This window comes from Pristiophorus japonicus, chromosome 13 (assembly GCF_044704955.1).
Source record: "Pristiophorus japonicus isolate sPriJap1 chromosome 13, sPriJap1.hap1, whole genome shotgun sequence".
Classification (NCBI taxonomy): Eukaryota; Metazoa; Chordata; class Chondrichthyes; family Pristiophoridae; genus Pristiophorus; species Pristiophorus japonicus.
The window spans coordinates 193,810,413-193,832,176 of record NC_091989.1 but is presented as its reverse complement, the minus strand read 5'-3'; the positions used below and the strand labels follow the sequence as shown (position 1 = coordinate 193,832,176).

The 21,764-nt window shown below is 47.1% G+C and overlaps 1 protein-coding gene across 1 annotated transcript in view; it reads right to left on the bottom strand.

Annotated features, from left to right (window-relative positions):
• The window catches only part of LOC139278232 (transcription initiation factor TFIID subunit 4-like), a 350,027-nt gene that overhangs the window by 233,242 nt on the left and 95,021 nt on the right, over positions 1 to 21,764 (bottom strand). Inside the window, exon 11 of the mRNA XM_070896875.1 lies at positions 7,968 to 8,137. Coding sequence (XP_070752976.1) covers positions 7,968 to 8,137 — 170 coding nt within the window. The remainder of the gene's footprint in view (positions 1 to 7,967; positions 8,138 to 21,764) is intronic.

Here is a 21,764-nt window from a genome sequence, read left to right as displayed (position 1 = left end):
GGAACCGGGGATCGCTGCAGTGTCGGATGTGAGAACACTGCCTGGAACTCAGAAAAGGAAAGGGACCAGAATCGGCACGGCTCCATGCCATCCAACACCTCTGAAAGGAATCCAAACCGGAGCAGGAGAGCACAGGGATCAGAACGTTTACTGTGGAGGTAGTTTGCAGTGGGGCCGAGCTCCCGTGCTGAGGACAGGGGAAAGGACTCAGCTTCAACAAAGAATTCAATGTCCAGAATTGTATGTTGCCAAGTTCCACAACTCTGTACACACTGCTCCATCTATTAATCCATTGAAGTTATATTGGCCCCAAGTTTCCACACACGGTGAAAAAGGCGCACCTCAGAGCTGGGTGCCTGTTTTTCGCGCCAAAAACGGCGCCGGAAAAAAAGTGCGGTATTCTCGAGCTCCTTGGAGCTCGATGTCTGCTTGGCGCGGCGCACAGGGGGCGGAGCCTACCACTCGCGCCGATTTTGTAAGTAGGAGGGGGCGGGTACAATTGAAATGAGGCTTCTTGGTGCCGGCAACCCTACGCGTGCGCGTTGGAGCGTTCGCGCAGTCTGAAGTAAACATTGGCACTCGGCCATTTTTAAAAGTACTGCAGAAAAAGTGAAGATTTGTTTCTTGAACCCCTGCAAAGGCTTGTATTTTAATTTTCTTGATATTTCTGTGGGTGAGGGAGTGCTTTTAGCAGCACTGCTGAATAAATCGACTGCTGAAATCAGTGAGTTCAGCTTTTCACTGCTAAACTTGCAGAACCGGTGCCTGCAAATTAAGGACTGTGTGTTTGGAGAAATAAAAGTGCCAATTCAACTTTGCAATGGATCAACTTCCACCAAGAACAAAGAATTTCTTGCATGAGGAAGCAAACCATTGCATAATATGTGGTGCACCCATTCTGCAAATTTAAATATAAAGATGTCGATGTGGCTGCCTCTCCCTGTCCAAATGGTCTCAGTCAGTCTCCCTCACAGCTCCAAGGCTGCTGCTGTTCTTTCTTCGGCTCCCGGCCAGCCACTGACGCCGCTGCAATCCCATGGCCGAATGGCCTCAAGTCCGTCCGGGTGCTGCATCTTCGCGGGGAATGAAGGCCTGCCTCAAGCACCGCAGCTCAGCTCGAAGGCTGCTTGCTGCCTGCCGTCGAGACGAGACACTGACACCATATCGCTGCCTGAAAGGCCTGCCTGAAGCACTTTCACACAGGTAGGAACATGGTTTATTTGCTTATAAATTTTTATTCAGGTTGGATTTATTTGTATAATATTTGTATAAGTATAACTAAGGATTGATTGTAGAATTTAATGACTTCCCTTCCCCCCCGCCCCCACCTCTTTCCCGACGCTTAATTTGTAACCTGCGCCTGATTTTTTAAAGTGTAGACAAGGTTTTTTCAAGCGTACAAAAATCTTCACTTACTCCATTCTAAGTTAGTTTGGAGTACGTTTTCACTGTGGAAACTTTCAAATCAGGCGTCAGTGGCCGGACACGCCCCCTTTTGAAAAAAAAATTCTGTTCCAAAGTGAAACTGTTCTACCTGACGAGAACTGCAGAAAACTAAATGTGGAGAATTCCGATTTCTAAGATACTCCGTTCTACACCAGTTGCTCCTAAAAATCAGGAGCAAATCATGTGGAAACTTGGGGCCCCATTGTTTTCACATCCGGCACAATGTAGGTTTGCGAGCTGTTGACTGGGATGTTTCAAAAACAGCAGGTTGGCAGTTTATATCGTCTTTGTTAGCAGTTTGACAGCAATGGGATCTTGCTTTACAGTCCTTCGCCTGCCATCTTACAATGTTCAGACATTTCACAACCCTTAGCGCCCATTGCTGTATTTAACTTGCCACCTGGGAAACCTTGCTCCAGGCAAGTTGGGGGGAAAATACTTTTCAATCTCACGTGACTTCCAACACAAAGGAAAAAATAAATTCCTGTTTCACCCACCCTCCACGTGCTGTTCTCCAGTACAGGAGATCTGCCTGACTGCTCAGGCTTCAATACATCGACACTTATGTGGGAAGATTCCACAGGATATAAAATAACTTTTATCAAAATAGATTTCACCAGTGCCTCTTTTAATATCCGTACTTCACAACCAGAGTACAATATACCAGGGATGCGGGACTTCAGTTACAAGGATAGACAAAAGAAGCTGGGGTTGTTCTCCGTGGAGCAGAGAAGGTCAAGGGGAGATTTAATAGAGGTTTTCAAAATCCTGAAGGGTTTTGATCGAGTAAATAAGGAGAAAGTGTTTCCGCTGGCAGGAGGGTCGGTAACCAGAGGGCACAGATTTAAGGTAATTGGCGCAATTGGCAAATGGAATATAATGTGGAGAAATATGAAGTTATCCACTTTGGTAGGAACACAGTATTTTTAAATGGTGGGAGATTGGGAAATGTTGTTGTTCAGAGGGACCTGGGTGTCCTTGTACACCAATCACTGAAAGTTAACATGCAACTACAGCAAGCAATTAAGAAAGCAAATGGTATATTGGCCTTTATTGGGACGTTTCACTCCATTAAAGGCGCTATATAAATACGTTGTTATTGTTTATTACAAGAGGATTTGAGTATATAAGTAACGATGTCTGACTGCAATTCTATCAACATCATCATAGGCAGTCCCTCGAAATGGAAGAAGACTTGCTTCCACTCTAAGTTCTCAGGTGACTGTACAGTCCAATACGGGAATTACAGTCTCTGTTATAGATGGGATAGACAATCGCTGAAGGAAAGGGTGGGTGGGGAGTCTGGTTTGCCGCACGCTCCTTCCGCTGCCTGCGCTTGTTTTCTGCATGCTCTCGGCGACGAGGCTCGAGGTGCTCAGCGCCCTCCCGGATGCTCTTCCTCCAATTAGGGCGGTCTTTGGCCAGAGACTCCCCGGTGTCGGTGGGGAAGTTGCACTTTATTAAGGCGGCTTTGAGGACGCCCTTGAAACGTTTCCTCTACCCACCTGGGGATCACTTGCCGTGGAGGAGTTCCAAGTAGAGCGCTTGCTTTGGGAGTCTTGTGTCGAGCATGTAGACGATGTGGCCTGCCCAACGGAGTTGGTCAAGTGTGGTCAGTGCTTTGATGCTGGGGATGTTGGCCTGATTAAGAACACTGACGTTGGTGCGTCTATCCTCCCAGGGGATTTGCAGGATCTTGCGGAGACAACGTTGGGAGTATTTCTCCAGCAATTTGAGGTGTCTACTGTATATGGTCCACGTCTCTGAGCCATATGAGGGTAGGTATCGCTACAGCATTTGGAGTATTGTGTACAGTTTTGGTCTCCTTATCTAAGGAAGGATATACTTGCCATTGAGGGAATGCAACAAAGGTTCAGCACACTGATTCCGGGGATGGGGGAATTGTCCTATGAGGAGAGATTGAGTCGACCTGTATTCTCTAGAGTTTAGAAGAATGAGAGGTGATCTCATTGAAAAATACAAGATTCTTACAGGGCTTGACAGGGTAGATGCAAGGAGGATGTTTCCTCTGGCTGAGGAGTCTAGAACCAGGGGTCACAGTCTCAGAATAAAGGGTAGGCCATTTAGGACTGAGATGAGAAGAAACTTCTTCACTCAGAGAATGGTGAATCTTTGGAATTCTCTACCCGAGGGCTGTTGAGGCTCAGTCGTTGAGTACAGTCAAGACAGAGTTCGATATGTTTTTGGATATTAAGGGAATCAAGGGACATGGGGACAGTGCAGGAAAGTAGAGTTGAAGTGGAAGATCAGCCGTGATCTCATTGAATGGCAGAGCAGGCTCAAGGGGCCAAATGGCCGACTTCTGCTCCTAATTCTTATGTTATGAAAATTTTTCTTTTACACAACATAGAAACATAGAAAATAGGTGCAGGAGTAGGCCTTTCGGTCCTTCGAGCCTGCACCACCATTCAATATGATCATGGCTGATCATGCAACTTCAGTACCCCATTCCTGCTTTCTCTCCATACCCCTTGATCCCTTTAGTCGTAAGGGTCACATCTAACACCCTTTTGAATATATCTAACGAACTGGCCTCAACAACTTTCTGTGGTAGAGAATTCCACAGGTTCACAATTCTCTGAGTGAAGAAGTTTCTCCTCATCTCGGTCCTCAATGGTTTACCCCTTATCCTTAGACTGTGACCCCTAGTTCTGGACTTCCCCAACATCGGAAACATTCTTCCTCAATCTAACCTGTCCAATCCTGTCAGAATTTTATATGTTTCTATGAGATCCCCTCTCATTCTTCTAAATGCCAGTGAATTTAAGCCTAGTTGATCCAGTCTTTCTTCATATGTCAGTCCTGTCATCCCAGGAATCAGTCTGGTGAACCTTCGCTGCACTCCCTCAATAGCAAGAATGTCCTTCCTCAGATTCGAAGACCAAAACTGTACACAATATTCAAGATGTGGCCTCACCAAGGCCCTGTACAACTGCAGCAAGACCTCCCTGCTCCTATACTCAAATCCCCAGCTAAGAAAGCCAATATGCCATTTGTCTTCCTCACCGCCTGCTGTACCTGTATGCCAACTTTCAATGACTGATGTACCATGACACCCAGATCTCGTGGCACCTCCCCTTTTCCTAATCTGCCGCCATTCAGATAATATTCTGCCTTCCTGTTTTTGCCACCAAAGTGGATAACCTCACATTTATCTACAATGAGTTGTTGTGATCTGAAATGCACGGCCTGAAAGAGCGGTGGAAGCAGATTCAATAGGAACTTTCAAAAGGGAATTGGATAAATACAAGGGGAAAAACTTGCAGAACTATGGGGAAAGAGCGGGGGGAGTGGGACTGATTGGAACGCTATTCAAAGAGCCGGCACGGGCATGATGGGCCGAATGTCCTCCCTCTGTGCTGTATCATTCTATGATTCTATATACCGGCGGCAAAAATCTGAGAAAGTCACAGCAGTTGCTCCTCCACAGCCGTGTTAGTTCACTGTCTTGCGTTAAATCGAGCCACTGATGCCAACCAGGTTCAGGAGCTGCGAACTAAACGCCGCATTCCATCCCGGGTTCGGCGAGGTCCAACACCCGATTGCACATGTGGAGTAAGAAAGGGCCTTTGGGAGGGGTGTGTGGGTGGAAATCAGCCCGGTTTCCCCCCTCCTCACTGCTATTCAGTCACACTCATCGAGCAAGCGAGAGACGGAGGATGGGTGTCAGGTGTGAACAGGATTACACTTGGTTGTGATGTCCCTCCCCCATCAGATAGATGGCCTGAAGGACGGTCACAGTACATAGCAGGAGCCCTGCCTCAATCACAAAATATATATGCACCCCCCCGCCCCCAACAAATCCACCCATGTACAGAGCCTTCCCCCCCGCCCCCCCAACAAATCCATCCCTGCATGGCATCTTTCCACAATGCCCACCCACTCACCCCCACCCCGCCAACACCCCAGAGCCCCAGCCCAACCCCCAGAGTATCCATCCTCCAAAAACAGTATTGTCCAATATTGGGAATCCAATGGAGATCCAGATGTGGCGAATTGCATTTCTGATAATATAAACAAATGAGTGATAGACAGGGTTGTTTGATCACGTGATCTCCATACTCATTCGCATATATTTTAACCTTTGTGTGTGCTTGTGGGTAATATCGTCAGATGAAAAGCAGAGTGTGCGGGTGTTTTTGAGCAATGAGTGCTTTACTTCCTCGGTTACTTGATGGTGGGAGATATTTCAGTAAATGGACACGTGCAGCCCATTCACCTGAAGTGTGTGAATGTATCGAAGGCCCTTTCTACTAAAATGGTGCTGTCATAGACACAGCTGTGGATAGTCAGCAATTTCCATTGGGCAACACTTTCCAACAGAGTCTCAACCCCAGCGATCCCAACCTGGTCCACAGTCTCTCCTCGCTACACGGCCCCCTGAGCAATGTCGGGGATCTCATCCTCCACACAGCCACCCTAGTAGACAACAACAACTTGCATTTATATACTGCCTTTAATGTAGTAAAACGTCCCAAGGCATTTCACAGGAACGTTCCCAAAAGGAATCTGACACTGAGCCACATAAGGAGGTATTAGGACAGAAAAGAGGTAGGTGTTAAGGAGCATCTTGAAGGAGGAAAGAGAGGCAGAGAGGTTTAGGGTGGGAGTTCTCAAGCTAAAGATCGAGACAACTGAAGGCACGCTCGTCAATGGTGGAGTGATTAAAATCAGAGATACGCAAGAGGCTAGAATTGCAGGAGCACAAAGTTGTTGGAGGATTGTCGGGGTGGAGGAGGTTACAGAGAAAGGGAGGTGCGAGGCCATGGAGGGATTTGAAACAAGGATGAGATTTTAAAATTCGAGGCGTTGCTTGACTGGGACAATGTAGGTTGGCGAGCACAGGGGTGATGGGTGAAGGGGACTTGATGTTAGTTAGGATACAGGCAGCAGAGTTTTGGATGGGCTTAAGTTCATATTGTGTGGAAGATGGGAGGCTGGCCAGGAGAGCATTGGAATAGTCAAGTCGAGGTAACAAAGGCATGGATGAGGATTTCAGCTGCAGATGAGCTGAGGCAGGGGCAGAGTCGGGCGATGTTACGGAGGTGGAAATAGGTGGTCTTGATGACGGAGAGGCCGGAAGCTCATCTCAGGGTAAGTAGGCTGGTTCAGCCTCGGGAAAGCGATGGAGTCGGTGGCCAGGGAGCGGAGTTTGCGGCGGGGACTGAAGACGATGGATTTGGTCTTCACAATATTTAGTTGGAAGAAATTTCTGCTCATCCAGTACTGGATGTTGGACAAGCAGAATCACTAATCAGAGACAATGGAGGGTCGAAAGAGGTGCTGGTGAGCGAGTGCTGGGTATCATCAGTGTACGGGTGGAACTTGACCTTTGGACTCTGCAGAGCTGCACCGCAGGAACAGTATGAAGCTCCCTGGGATGAGGTTGGAGAAAAACGGACAGAGTACCCAATCTGATCTGTGCCATTTACACAGAATAATGACAAAACAACCAAACACGATGATGGAAGTAAACACAGCTTCAACCCACCAAAGGGTGCATACACCTTAATTAGATCACAGCAAAATTAAAATGCATTTGTATCACAGGTATAGAATGAGGTAAATTAAAGGAACATTACATTCGAAGAAAAAAATAACATTTTAATTGGCAAATTAAGGTAGTCATCCGAAGATTAAAATATACACCCTGAGGAAAGCTGGATTTATTTGAAGGGTACACTTTTTCTTGTTCAATTTTTATATTAAACCTTTCTTTTGGTGAATTTTGTGCTCATTGAGGTGAGCGATGGGAAATGGAACACGTACCATTTCATACACGCAGTGCAGTCATCGAACACTGCCCATCAAACATCCCAGGGCAGGTACAGCACAGGTTAGATACAGAGTAAAATTCCCTCTACACTGTCCCATCAAACACTCCCAGGGCAGGTACAGCACGGGTTAGATACAGAGTAAAGCTCCCTCTACACTGTCCCATCAAACACTCCCAGGGCAGGTACAGCACAGGTTAGATACAGAGTAAAGCTCCCTCTACACTGTCCCATCAAACACTCCCAGGGCAGGTACAGCACGGGGTTAGATACAGAGTAAAGCTCCCTCTACACTGTCCCATCAAACACTCCCAGGGCAGGTACAGCACGGGTTAGATACAGAGTAAGTGCCACCTCTTCATGCAGATTCTTCAATCCTAGCTCCCACTGCTGATTTAGAAATGGAAACAGCCCAATCGGATAGCTACAGAGGTCGGAGATCTAAAATAAGTCTGTGGAGGGTCAGGGCTGGAGCTCGATACGAGAATGTTACTAAAGTCTCAGCACTGGAGGAGCAATTTCACCACGACATGACATACTGGCTGACATGAGAACGAACATCTTCTTGTCGCCAGTCACACAAAGGTGTGAAGTTTGCCGGACAGTTGTGTGCTGTTGACTTTTGCCTTGTCCAAGGAGCATGGATTTTATGTGTCTTTTGGGGTGGTGTACATAAAAGCTGATCTGAATGAGCTTCGATCCAATGGAGACCGAAGCCCCACTTACCCGTTTCTAGGATGCGTTTGTGCAGAGGGCCGCTGGCCAGAAATGCTTCGTCTTTACACGAGCGAATGTGCGTTCCAACCAAATCGGAGTTGGTGGCCAGAATGTTGGCACTCTCCTCGCTCAGGTTAACTCCAGCCATTGAGGCAACATCATTAATGTCATCATCGTCCCTGCAATAAGAGGAGGAACCATGAAACCTGCTGAATGAACTTCTGACTGTCTCTCTCTCTCTCTCTCTCTCTCAGGGTTTTCCAAGCACGAGACATATGAACAGAAGAATTAAGAGCAGGAGTCGGCCAATCGTCCTCTAGAGCCTGCTCTAGAATAAGGTCATGGCTGATCTTTCGACCCCAATTTCACCTTCCCGCCCGATCCCCATATCCCTTGATTCCCTTCTGTCGATCTCAGCCTTGAATATACTCAACGATTCAGCATCCTTCTGGAGCAGAGAATTCCAAAGATTCATAACCCTCTGGGTGAAGAAATTTCTCCTCATCTCAGTCTTAAATGGCCGCCCCCTTAGCCTGAGACTGTGCCCCCTAGTCCTAGATTCTCCAACCAGGGGAAACAACCTCTTCGCATCTACCCTGTAAAGCCATGTAAGAATTTTATACGTTTCACAGAGATCACCAGTCATTCTTCTGAGCTCCAGAGAATATAGGCCCATTCTACTCAATCTCTCCTCAAAAGGCCAACTCAGGAATGAGACCAGCCAATGTGGCATGGTAGAATTAAATATTCAGGGGTATTTGACAATCCGGAAGGACAGACAGAAAGGAAAAGGAGGTGGGGTAGTTCTATTGATAGAGGATGGAATCACTGCAATAGTGAGAAACGATATTGGCTCAAATGATCAGGATGTTGAAACAGTTTGGGTGGAGATAAGGAATAATAAGGGGAAAAAGTCGCTGGTGGGCGTTGTCTATAGGCCCCCTAACAGTAACAACTCTGTTGGCCGGAGCATAAACCATGAAATAGTGAGGACTTGTAAAAAGTGAACAGCAATAATCATGGGTGATTTTAACCTTCATATTGATTGGACAAATCAAACTGGTCAGGGTAGTCTTGAGGAAGAGTTCATAGAGTGCGTAAGGGACAGGTTCCTCGAGCAGTATGTAACGGAACCAACCAGGTGGCAGGCTATCTTAGATCTGGTCCTGTGTAATGAGACAGGATGAATAAACAATCTCCGAGTAAAGGATCCCATTGGAATGAGTAATCATAGCATGATTGAATTTCAAATTCAGATGGAGGGTGAGAAAGTTGGATTTCTAACCAGCGTACTAAGCTTCAATAAAGGAGACTTTGAAGGTGAGGGCAGAGTTGGGTAAAGTGGACTGGGAAAATAGATTAAAGTGTAGGACGGTTGATGAACAGTGGTGTACATTTAAGGAGATATTTCACAACTCTTAAGAAAAATATATTCCAGTGAGGAGGAAAGGGCGTAAGAGAAAAGATAGCCATCCGTGGCTAACTAAAGAAATAAAGGACGGTATCCAATTAAAAACAAGGGCATACAAAGTGGCCAAAACTAGTGGGAGGACAGAAGATTGGGAAGCTTTTAAAAGCCAGCAAAGAATGACTTAAAAAATGATTAAGAAAGGGAAGATAGACTATGACAATAAACTAGCACAAAATATAAAAACAGATAGCAAAAGTTTCTCTAGGTATATAAAAAGGAAAAGAGTGGCTAAAGTAAATGTTGGTCCCTTAGAGGACGAGACCAGAGAATTAGTAATGGGGAACATGGAGATGGCAGAAACTCAGAATATTTTGTATCCGTCTTTACGGTAGAGGACACGAACAATATCCCAGTGGATAGTCAAGGGACTATAGGGGGAGGAACTTAACACAATCACAATTACTAAGGAGGTGGTACTCAGTAAGATAATGGGATTAAAGGCAGGTAAATCACCTGGACCTGATGGCTTACATCCTGGGGTCTTAGAAGTAGGAGGCAGACAAAAAGCAGGAAACTATCAACCAGTTAGCCTAACATCTGTGGTTGGGAAAATGTTGGAGTCCATTATTAAAGAAGCAGTAGCAGGACATTTGGAAAAACATAATTCGGTCAGGCAGAGTCAGCATGGATTTATGAAGGGGAAGTCATGTTTTGACAAACTCCCAGAAGGCATGTGACAAGATTACTGCACAAGATAAAAGTTCATGGGGTTGGGGGTAATATATTAGCATAGATAGAGGATTGGCTAACGAACAGAAAACAGAGTCGGGATAAATGGTTCATTCTCGGGTGGGCAATCAGTAACTAGTGGGGTGCCGCAGGGATCAGTGCTGGTACCCCAGCTATTTACAATCTATATTAACGGCTTGGAAGAAGGGACGGAGTGTAACGTAGCCAAGTTTACTGACGATACAAAGATGGGAGGAAAAGCAATGTGTGAGGAGGACACACAAAATCTGCAAAAGGACATAGACAGGCTAAGTGAGTGGGCAAAAATTTGGCAGATGGAGTATAATGTTGGAAAGTGTGAGGTCATGCATGTTGGCAGAAAAAAAATCAAAGAGCGAGTTATTATTTAAATAGAGAAAGATTGCAAAGTGCTACAGTACAGCGGGACCTGGGGGTTACTTGTGTATGAAACACAAAAGGTTAGTATGCAGGTACAGCAAGTGATCAGGAAGGCCAATGGAATCTTGGCATTTATTTCAAAGAGGATGGAGTATAAAAGCAGGGAAGTCTTGCTACAGTTTTCAGGGTATTGGTGAGGCCACACCTGGAATACTGCGTGCAGTTTTGGTTTCCATATTTACGAAACGATATACTTGCTTTGGAGGCAGTTCAGAGAAGGTTCACTAGGTTGATTCCGGAGATGAGGGGGTTGAGTTATGAGGAAAGGTTGAGTAGGTTGAGCCTCTACTCATTGGAATTCAGAAGATTGAGAGGTGATCTTATCGAAACGTATTAGATTATGAAGGGGCTTGACAAGGTGGATGCAGAGAGAATGGTTCCACTGATGGGGGAGACTAGAACTAGGAGGCATAATCTTAGATTAAAACTGAGATGAGAAGAAATTTATTTTCTCAGAGGGTTGTAAATCTCTGGAATTCTCTGCCTCAGAGAGCTGTGGAAGCTGTGACATTGAATAAATTTAAGACTGAGATAGACAGTTTCTTAACCAATAAGGGAATAAGGGGTTATGGGGAGCGGGCGGGGAAGTGGACCTGAGTCCATGATCGGATCAGCCATGATCGTATTAAATGGCGGAGCAGGCTCGAGGGGCCGTATGGCCTGCTCCTGCTCCTGTTTCTTATGTTCTTATCCAGTAAATTGCAAGTACGCAGAAGATGGAATACAGAAACAGTCCATTCGGTCCAACGAGTAAATGGTGGCACTTACCGTCCCCGCGAGCACATTTACCCACCCTGTTCCCGTATCCCTTCAACCCTTTCCATTCATCCACCTATCCAATCTAACCTTGAATGTAGACAAAGGTTACGCCTCAACCACGAACCCTGGAAGCGAATTCCACAGCCTTGCATCGGATCAGGAGTACGCCAGTCAGCCCCTTGAGCCTGCTCTGCCATTCAATATCATAGCTCATCTTCTATCTCACTCTGCTTTCCCGCCCTTTGTGTGAAGAAGTTTCTCCTGCCCTTCTTAATCTCTTGCATTAAATTTTGTATCTCTGGCCCCTCATTCCTGCCTCCTCAGCGACTGGAAAGAGTCTTTCTGTCTAACTTGTCGCATCATTTCATAATTTAGTATCACAGCTGTGCAGAACGTTTCGAGCAGTGTAAACACCGGGTTACTGAGCACAATAAACCACTTGTTCTAATCAAACAGCAACTTATATTTTCTATAACTCTCGTTAAAGAAATGGCTCAGAGCGTAAGGTGATTAACCATGAGATACGGGAGCATTGCTACACAACTGTGACTTGCAAACTAGATGGCAACTAAAACATGGTTAACATCGCAACACCTTGAAAAATTCTCTGCCTGAAAAGGAATACATGAACAGAATTATTTTCCTGTCATTCTCCCATTGGGAATACAATCCTCTGCCTTGTTTGGTCAAAACCAGATAGAAGTCCTAATTTGGACCACAGCCACCCCTCGGACAGATGACATGGGTAGCAGAAATTCTAACCCCCCTTTACCTCCCTAAAGTCAGTGACTCATGCTTCAGTGTGGTTCATACAATACCAGTAGCCCCCACGACCCAGTTATCCTTCCCTCATTAGCTACAGTCAGCATGACTCCGCCAATTAGAGGAGGGGGCGGAGACTTCCTCGGTAGTCTCAATTCTGTCCTCGCCGACAACACACAAACCCAGAAAGGCAAAGGAAAAAGAAAGACTTGCATTTCTACAGCACCTGCCACGACCTCCGGATGTCCCAAAGCGCATTACAGCCAATGAAGTACGTTTGGAGGTGTAGTCACTGATGTAATTTAGGAAATGTGGCAGCCATTTTGCACAATGATGCCACAGACAACAAGAAGATAATGACCAGAGTAAAGCTCCCTCTACACTGTCCCATCAAACACTCCCAGGGCAGGTACAGCACAGGGTTAGATACAGAGTAAAGCTCCCTTTACACTGCCCCATCAAACACTCCCAGGGCAGGTACAGGACGGGTTAGATACAGAGTAAAGCTCCCTCTACACTGCCCCATCAAACACTCCCAGGGCAGGTACAGCACGGGGTTAGATACAGAGTAAAGCTCCCTTTACACTGCCCCATCAAACACTCCCAGGGCAGGTACAGGACGGGTTAGATACAGAGTAAAGCTCCCTCTACACTGCCCCATCAAACACTCCCAGGGCAGGTACAGCACGGGGTTAGATACAGAGTAAAGCTCCCTCTACACTGTCCCATCAAACACTCCCAGGGCAGGTACAGCACGGGGTTAGATACAGAGTAAACCTCCCTCTACACTGTCCCATCAAACACTCCCAAGGCAGGTACCGCACGGGTGAGATACAGAGTAAAGCTCCCTCTACACTGTCCCATCAAACACTCCCAGGGCAGGTACAACACAGGGTTAGATACAGAGTAAAGCTCCCTCTACACTGCCCCATCAAACACTCCAGGGCAGGTACAATACAGGGTTAGATACAGAGTAAAGCTCCCTCTACACTGCCCCATCAAACACTCCAGGGCAGGTACAATACAGGGTTAGCTACAGAGTAAAGCTCCCTCGACACTGCCCCATCAAACACTCCAGGGCAGGTACAACACAGGTTAGATACAGAGTAAAGCTCCCTCTACACTGTCCCATCAAACACTCCAGGGCAGGTACAACACAGGGTTAGATACAGAGTAAAGCTCCCTCTACACTGCCCCATCAAACACTCCAGGGCAGGTACAATACAGGGTTAGATACAGAGTAAAGCTCCCTCTACACTGTCCCATCAAACACTCCCAGGGCAGGTACAACACGGGTGAGATACAGAGTAAAGCTCCCTCTACACTGCCCCATCAAACACTCCAGGGCAGGTACAACACGGGTGAGATACAGAGTAAAGCTCCCTCTACACTGTCCCATCAAACACTCCCAGGGCAGGTACAACATGGGTGAGATACAGAGTAAAGCTCCCTCTACACTGTCCCATCAAACACTCCCAGGGCAGGTACAGCACGGGGTTAGATACAGAGTAAAGCTCCCTCTACACTGTCCCATCAAACACTCGCAGGGCAGGTACAACACGGGTTAGATACAGAGTAAAGCTCCCTCTACACTGTCCCATCAAACACTCCCAGGACAGATACAACACGGGTTAGATACAGAGTAAAGCTCCCTCTACACTGCCCCATCAAACACTCCAGGGCAGATACAACACGGGTTAGATACAGAGTAAAGCTCCCTCTACACTGTCCCATCAAACACTCCAGGGCAGGTACAACACAGGGTTAGATACAGAGTAAAGCTCCCTCTACACTGTCCCATCAAACACTCCCAGGACAGGTACAGCACGGGGTTAGATACAGAGTAAAGCTCCCTCTACACTGTCCCATCAAACACTCGCAGGGCAGGTACAACACGGGTTAGATACAGAGTAAAGCTCCCTCTACACTGTCCCATCAAACACTCCAGGGCAGGTACAACACAGGGTTAGATACAGAGTAAAGCTCCCTCTACACTGCCCCATCAAACACTCCAGGGCAGGTACAATACAGGGTTAGATACAGAGTAAAGCTCCCTCGACACTGTCCCATCAAACACTCCCAGGGCAGGTACAACACGGGTGAGATACAGAGTAAAGCTCCCTCTACACTGCCCCATCAAACACTCCAGGGCAGGTACAACACGGGTGAGATACAGAGTAAAGCTCCCTCTACACTGTCCCATCAAACACTCCCAGGGCAGGTACAACATGGGTGAGATACAGAGTAAAGCTCCCTCTGCACTGTCCCATCAAACACTCCCAGGGCAGGTACAGCACGGGGTTAGATACAGAGTAAAGCTCTCTCTACACTGTCCCATCAAACACTCCCAGGGCAGGTACAACACGGGTTAGATACAGAGTAAAGCTCTCTCTGCACTGTCCCATCAAACACTCCCAGGGCAGGTACAGCACTGGGTTAGATACAGAGTAAAGCTCTCTCTACACTGTCCCATCAAACACTCCCAGGGCAGGTACAACACGGGTGAGATACAGAGTAAAGCTCCCTCTACACTGTCCCATCAAACACTCCCAGGACAGGTACAGCACGGGGTTAGATACAGAGTAAAGCTTCCTCTACACTGTCCCATCAAACACTCCCAGGACAGGTACAGCACGGGGTTAGATACAGAGTAAAGCTCCCTCTACACTGTCCCATCAAACACTCGCAGGGCAGGTACAACACGGGTTAGATACAGAGTAAAGCTCCCTTTACACTGTCCCATCAAACACTCCCAGGGCAGGTACAGCACGGGTTAGATACAGAGTAAAGCTCCCTCTACACTGCCCCATCAAACACTCCCAGGGCAGGTACAGCACGGGGTTAGATACAGAGTAAAGCTCCCTCTACACTGTCCCATCAAACACTCCCAGGGCAGGTACAACACGGGTTAGATACAGAGTAAAGCTCTCATTGTTCCTCAGTGCCAGCCTCAAAGCAGTTTCACTTACTGTAGCATAAGAACATAAGAAATATTAGGAGGAGGCCACACGTTTCCTCGAACCTGCTCCACCATTGAGTAAGATCATGGCTGATCCTCTACCTTAAGTCCACTTTCCCGCACTATCTCTATATCCCTTGGTTCCCGTAGTATCCAAAAATCTGTGATCTCAGTCTTGAATACACTCAACAACTCAGCATCCACAGCTCTCTTGGGGAGAGATTGTCAAAGAACCCTTTGAGTAAAGAAATTTCTCTTCATCTCAGTCCTAAATGGCCGACCCCTTATTTTGAAACTTTGACCCCGATATCTAAACCCCCCACCTCCGCCCCCCCACCCCACAAGCCAAAGGAACATCCTCCCAAAATCTCCCCTGTCAAGCCCCTTAACAATTTTATACGTTTCAAAGTGTAACAGTGTGACATTTTTCCACAACACACATCCTGTTGAATCTTGCTAAGATTGCTCTATTTGGGGCCATTTTGAGCTTTGGGCTTAGTCTGGATTAAGACGATCCCTAATCTCTCTCATAAAGGAGGCTTACAGCCAGCGGAAAAACGAGACTTCAATCCCATTAGTGCAGTTGGATTTGAACCCCAGGCCAGCCAGCCTCTGTACAAAGTCCGCTTTATACACAGGGTCTACTGCTGATGTAGGAAAGCTTCCAGCAGTGGAGCAGCCGCAGGTACACTCCCAGTCCGAGGATAATGAATTAAAGGTTTCATCTAAGTACAGCTTTCAAAGAGATTGCCCGCTCCAATAGGGAGCTGTGTGGTGTTCTTAAAGCCACTGCTCCCAGAGTGTTGATTCCGACAAGAGAGGCTTATGTGAAGATGGTACCTTATCGCATCTCAGAAATGTTTCAAAATACTTCATATGCAACAACAACTTGTATTTGTACAGCGCCTTTAACGTAGTGAAACATCCCAAGACACTTCACAGGAGTATTATGCAAAACAAATTTGAAACCGAGCGACACAAGTCGAAATTAGCACAGGTGACCAAAGGTTTGGTCAAAGAGGTAGGTTTTAAGGAGCGTCTTGAAAGAGGAAAGAGAGGTAGAGAGGTTTGGGCAGGGAGTTCCAGAGCTTGGGGCCTAGGCAACAGAAGGCACGGCCACCAATGGTTGAGCGATTAGATGCTCGGGAGGGCAGAATAAGAGGAGTGCAGACATCTCGGGGGTTGTGGGGGTGGAGGAGATTACAGAGATAGGAAGGGGTGAGGACATGGAGGGATTCGATAATAAGGATCAGAATTTTGAAATCGAGGCATTGCTTCATCGGAAGCCAATGTAGGTCAGCGAGCACAGGGGTGATGGGTGAGCAGGACTTGGTGCGAGTTGGGACACAGGCAGCCGTGTTTTGGATCACCTCTCGTTTACGTAGGGTAGAATGTGGGAGGCCAGCCAGGAGTGCGTTGGAATCATCAAGTCTAGAGATAACAAAGACATGGATGAGGGCTTCAGCAACAGATGAGCAGAGACGGGCAATGTTACGGAGGTGGAAAAAGGCGGTGTTAGTTATGTTGCGGATATGTGGTTGAAAGCTAATTTCAGAGTCAAATATGACACCAAGGTTGCAAACAGTCTGGTTGAGCCTCAGACAGAAGTTCGGGAGAGGGATGGAATCAGTGGCAAGGGAATGGAGTTTGTGGCGAAGACCAAAAACAGTGGCTTCGGTCTTCCCAATATTCAACTGGAGAAAATTTCTGCTCATCCAGAACTGGATGTCAGACAAGTAGTCTTACAATTTAGAGACCGTGGATGGGTCGAGTGAAGCGGTCATGAGGTAGAGCTGGGCGTCATCACTGACACCGTGTTTCCAGATGATATCGCCAAGGGGCAGCATTTAGATGAGAAATAGGAGGGGCCCAAAGATAGATCCTTGGGGGACACCAGAGGTAACGATGCGAGGGTGGGGAGAGAAGCCGTTGCATGTGATTCTCTGGCTATGATTAGATAGATAAGAATGAGGCGTTGGAGAATGATAAGAGTAGTCAACTGTGTCAAAGGCTGCAGACAGGTTAAGAAGGACGAGGAGGGATAGTTTGCCTTTGTCACAGTCACAAAGGATGTCATTTGTGACTTTGATGAGAGCCGTTTCGGTACTGTGGCAGGTGCGGAAACTGGATTGGAGGGATTCAAACCTGGAATTGCGGGAAAGACGGGCACGGATTTGGGAGGCGACAGCATGTTCAAGAACTTTGGAGTGGAAAGGGAGGTTGGAGTTGGGGCGATAGTTTGCAAGGACGGAGGGGTCGAGGTTTGCTTTTTGAGGAGAGGGGGGCAGTACCCGAGGAGAGAGAACCGTTAACAATGTCAGCTAACATGTAAGCCAGAAAAGGAGGTTGGGTGGTCAGCAGTTTGGTAGGAATAGGGTCGAGGGAGCAGGAAGTGGCTGTCATGGATAGGATGAGCTCAGAAAGGTCATGTAGGGAGATCAGAGAGGAACTGGAGAAAGATGTGAGGTCAGAGCTAGGGCAGGAGGCTTCCTTAGAGGAAGTTTGGCCCAGTGGTCTCGGAGAGGAAAGAGAAGAGGCAGAGGGGACCGAAAGGATAGTCTGAATCTTAGAGACAAAGAAGTCCATGAGCTCCTCACATATTGTCGGAGGTGAAAGTGGAGACTGGGGAGAGGGGTTTAAAAAGATCGTTAGCAGTGGTGAATAGAAGCCAGGGTTTATCTTTCCATTCCAGATCCAACCAGATCTGATGGTGAATGGCTAAACCAATTGTCCGCCATATCCGTTCAAATCTACGTCCCTTGGACTTAAGGGAGCAAAGATCAAGGCTGTATCAGAGAGGATGGCCAGGGTGAGAGAGAGTAACTGTTTTAACAGGGACTAGGGCATCAAAGGTGGTGGTGAGGGTATGATTGTGAAGATCGGTAGCTGCAGAGATGTCATGGTGAATAGAGGGTCAAAGGCTGGACTGTTGGGAGTTCACAAGTGCAGTTGCAAGAGAGTCGGGTGTGAGTTTTTTCCAGGGGCGGACACAGAAGGAGATAGGATTGCAGGGGGTTGGGGGGTGGAAGGGGGATGTGTGTGGAGAGCGATATGAGGAAGTGATCAGAGATGGCGATTGGCACAATGGGAGTAGCGAGGCCACGAGAGATGGCAAGGTGGAGGAGCTGGCCGTGAATATGGGTTGCAATGTTTACATGGAGAGAGAGAGAGAGAGAGAGAGAGAGAGAGAGATTAAGAGAGGACAGGAGGCGAGTGAACTCAGAGGAGAGCATGATGAATTGAGATGGAAGTTGAAATCACCGAGGATGAGTAGTCGTTTGGTTCAGAGGCAGAGAGAGGAAAGTAGCGAAAAAATACTTGGGTGGGGGCGGTAAAGAACGAGAGAATTTTAAATGAGAGGTGAGGGGGTGGAATAAGGTAAGATGTTCGAAGAAAGAGAAAGTGCCGGAGGAGTCGGGGGACAGACCAAGGTGTGATTTAGTGATGAGAGCCACACTGTCACCACGGAGGTCTGGGCGGGGCAAGTGGTGGAAGGTATCGCCAGACAGGGAGACTTCATTTAAGGGTAAGCCTCTCAACCAGGTTTCTGTCGGGGTCATGATGTCGATGCAATCATCCACGATAAGCTCATGGATGGGAAGGGCCTTGTTCGCAAGCGAACAGACGTTCTGGAGGGAGATGCGGAGAGGGTCAGTGATGGCTACCCAGGGTCAGCGCTGGGGGGGGGTGAGTTGGACGGGGAGGAGATTGGTCAGATTAGCCCCCAATGGGTGGGCTGGACAGGAAGGTCGGTGTGAGAATAGGATGGGACAGTTGGAGTTCGTGCTCGTAAGGAGGCAGCGACGAATGCCTCAATGATCCTTTGGAGGATGCCAAGAGAGGCACAGAGGGAAGCTGCAGGCTTATCTAGGAGGGAGTCAAGCCTAGGACGGTGGCAGGAGAGTAGGAAGGTCGAAGATTAATGAAGGATTGGAGTAGGATTTGGGAGGGCAGAGTATCCGAGAGAGGAGAGATGGAAGGAGGCATGACGACAGGAGAGGACGGTCAGGGAGGGATAAAGAGAAAAAGGAAAGAAGAGGGAAAGTGGAAAAAGTATAGAATGGCTCGGGTCTGGAGCTGAGCCAAAGTGCGCAGCCGAATGGACAGGGGAGAAGCTCAGGTTACAGAGGCCGTTTAAATGTTGTAGTAAATGGGATACAATAGAAGGGAGACCACGGTAATGAAATATTTTTTCGAACTACCATTTTGCTCCAAGCTGGAGAAAGAGGGAAAGGATAACAAGTTACTTCATCACCAATAGCTCCTCATTTTGTAGGATCTACTGAATTTCTGTTGGAGGTTACAGAAGGTTAACAACAGCGGTTCACAGGGCGCCATCTCCCATGAATCTCAGTGTCTTTACAACTGTTCCTTTGAACCACACAGCCTGTGGACTGTCTGAGGTTAACCCAAATCATGCTTTGATATTCTCTGACACGAAGTGAACTGAAAGGTGCCAGTAAGGCAGCACATGAAAAGCATGCAAATCACAAGAGTTTATCTCAGTTGTGGTTAACACAGACACGCTGATTCTTCCATTCATGGCCTTCTGTCTCCGCACATTCCCTTACGATATTAGATTTTCAAGTAGGTTCAGTCCTCGCTTTCACCTTGGAGTCAGAATGCTGCGCGTTCAAGCAGCACTCTCGGGATTGAGCGCACTATCTAGGCTAGCACTTCGGTGCAGACCCGAGGGGGTGCTGCAATGTCGAGGTGCCGCCCTTTAGATTGGCGTTAAAGCAAAGTCCTCTCTGCATACTCCAGAGGTTCATGCAGTCGTTAAGGATCCCGTGTCACTACAATGACAACTTGCATTTTTATAGCATCTTTAACGCAGTAAAAATATCTCAAGGTGCTCCACAGTGGAGGTTCAAGAGATTTAGGGGTCCTTGCACACAGAGCATTAAAATGTAGCAGATACAAAAAAATAATCAAAAAGGCTAATGGAATCTTGGCCTTTACAACTAGAGGGCGAGAATGTAAAGGGGATGAAGGTTTGCTACAGTTATACAAAACCCTGGTTAGACCCCATCTGGAGCACTGTGTACAGTTCTGGGCACCGCTCCTTCGAAAGGATACATTGGTCTCGAACGGAGTGCAGCGCAGTTTCACCAGAATGTTACCAGGGCTCTAAGGCCTAAATAATAAAGAAAGATTGCATAAACTAGGCTTGTATTCCCTGTAATATAGACGGTTATGGGGGTGATCTGATTGAGGGTTTTAGGATTTTGAAAGGAATTGACAGGGTAGAGAGAGATAAACTTTACCTGCTGGTGGGGGAGTCTCGGACACGGGGACACAACCTTAAAATCAGAGCCAGGCTGTTCAGGAGAGAAGTTTGGAAACAATTCTTCACACAAAGTGGCAGAAGTTGGAACTCTCTCCCATAAAAAGCAGTCGATGCTCGCTCAATTGATCATTTTAATTCGAAGATCGACAGATTTTTCCAAGACAAGAGTATAAAAGGATATGGAGCCACGGTTGGTAGATGGAGTTAAGATACAAGTCAACCAGGATTGCATTGAATGGCCTACTCTTGTTCCTATGTTCACAGGAGCGTTATCAAAATAAAGTGACACGAAGCCACATAAGGAGATATTAGGACAGATGATAAAAAGTTTGGTCAAAAAGGTTGGTTTTAAGCAGTGTCTTAAAGGAGGAAAGAGAGTTAGAGAGGGAATCCCAGAGCTTCGGGCCTCGGCAGCTGAAGGCACGACCGCCAATGGTGGAGCGATGAAAATTGGGAATGCACAAGCGGGCAGAATTGGATGAGAGCAGAGATCACGGAAGGTTATCGGGCTGGAGGAGATTACAGAGATAGGGAGCTGCGACACCATGGAGGGATTTGAAAACAAGGATGAGAATTTTTCAAATCGAGGCATTGCTGTGCTGGGAGCCAATGCAAGTCTGCAGGGGTGAAAGGGACTGCTGCGAGTTAGAATATGGGTAGCAGTGTTTTAGATAGGTTCAAGTTTATGGATGGTGCAATTGTTGAATATGAACAGAGTGTGTGTGTCCTGGGCAACATTCTCCTTCGAATACTACCACCAAACACTGATGAACTGGTCATTCACCTCAGTTTCTCTTTGTAGGATCTTGCTGTGAATAAACCATCTGCCACGTGTAGCATGTAATGATGCTTCAAAGATAACTCATTGCGAACCACTGAGATGTGACGAAGTGTTATACAAATCTAAGTGTTTTCTTGTCCAGTGGGAGTCTGTCTCACTGCCAGCTCACCACGGTTACATTCGGCTCGTGTCAGAGCTCAAGTAGCCCAGATTATATTGCAGTATGATAGAGGAATGAGCTCCACAATGTGTAACGGGTGCTGTGGCTCTGTCTTCTCCCTGTTTACATTGCTCTGTGCAGTCAGAGTACCAATCAGTAACACTGGAGAAACTGCGCGTGTGCTAAAAGTTGAGTTGGGGTTTTGGAAAAGTGGGCTAAAAAATTTAACTTGAATTGGTAAAAAGCAACCAGAAGGCAATCGGAATAGACCCAATGTCAGGGGCAGTGAAGTGGGATTTAAGCACAAAAGGAATAGGAGCAGGAGTCGGCCATTAGCCCCTCGAGCCTGCTCCGCCATTTAATAAGATAATTGATCTGATCTGATCATGGACTCAGCTCCACTTCCCTGCCCACTCCCCATAATCCTTTATTCTCTTATCGCTCAAAAATCTGTCTATCTCCGCCTTAAATATATTCCATGTCCCAGCCTCCACAG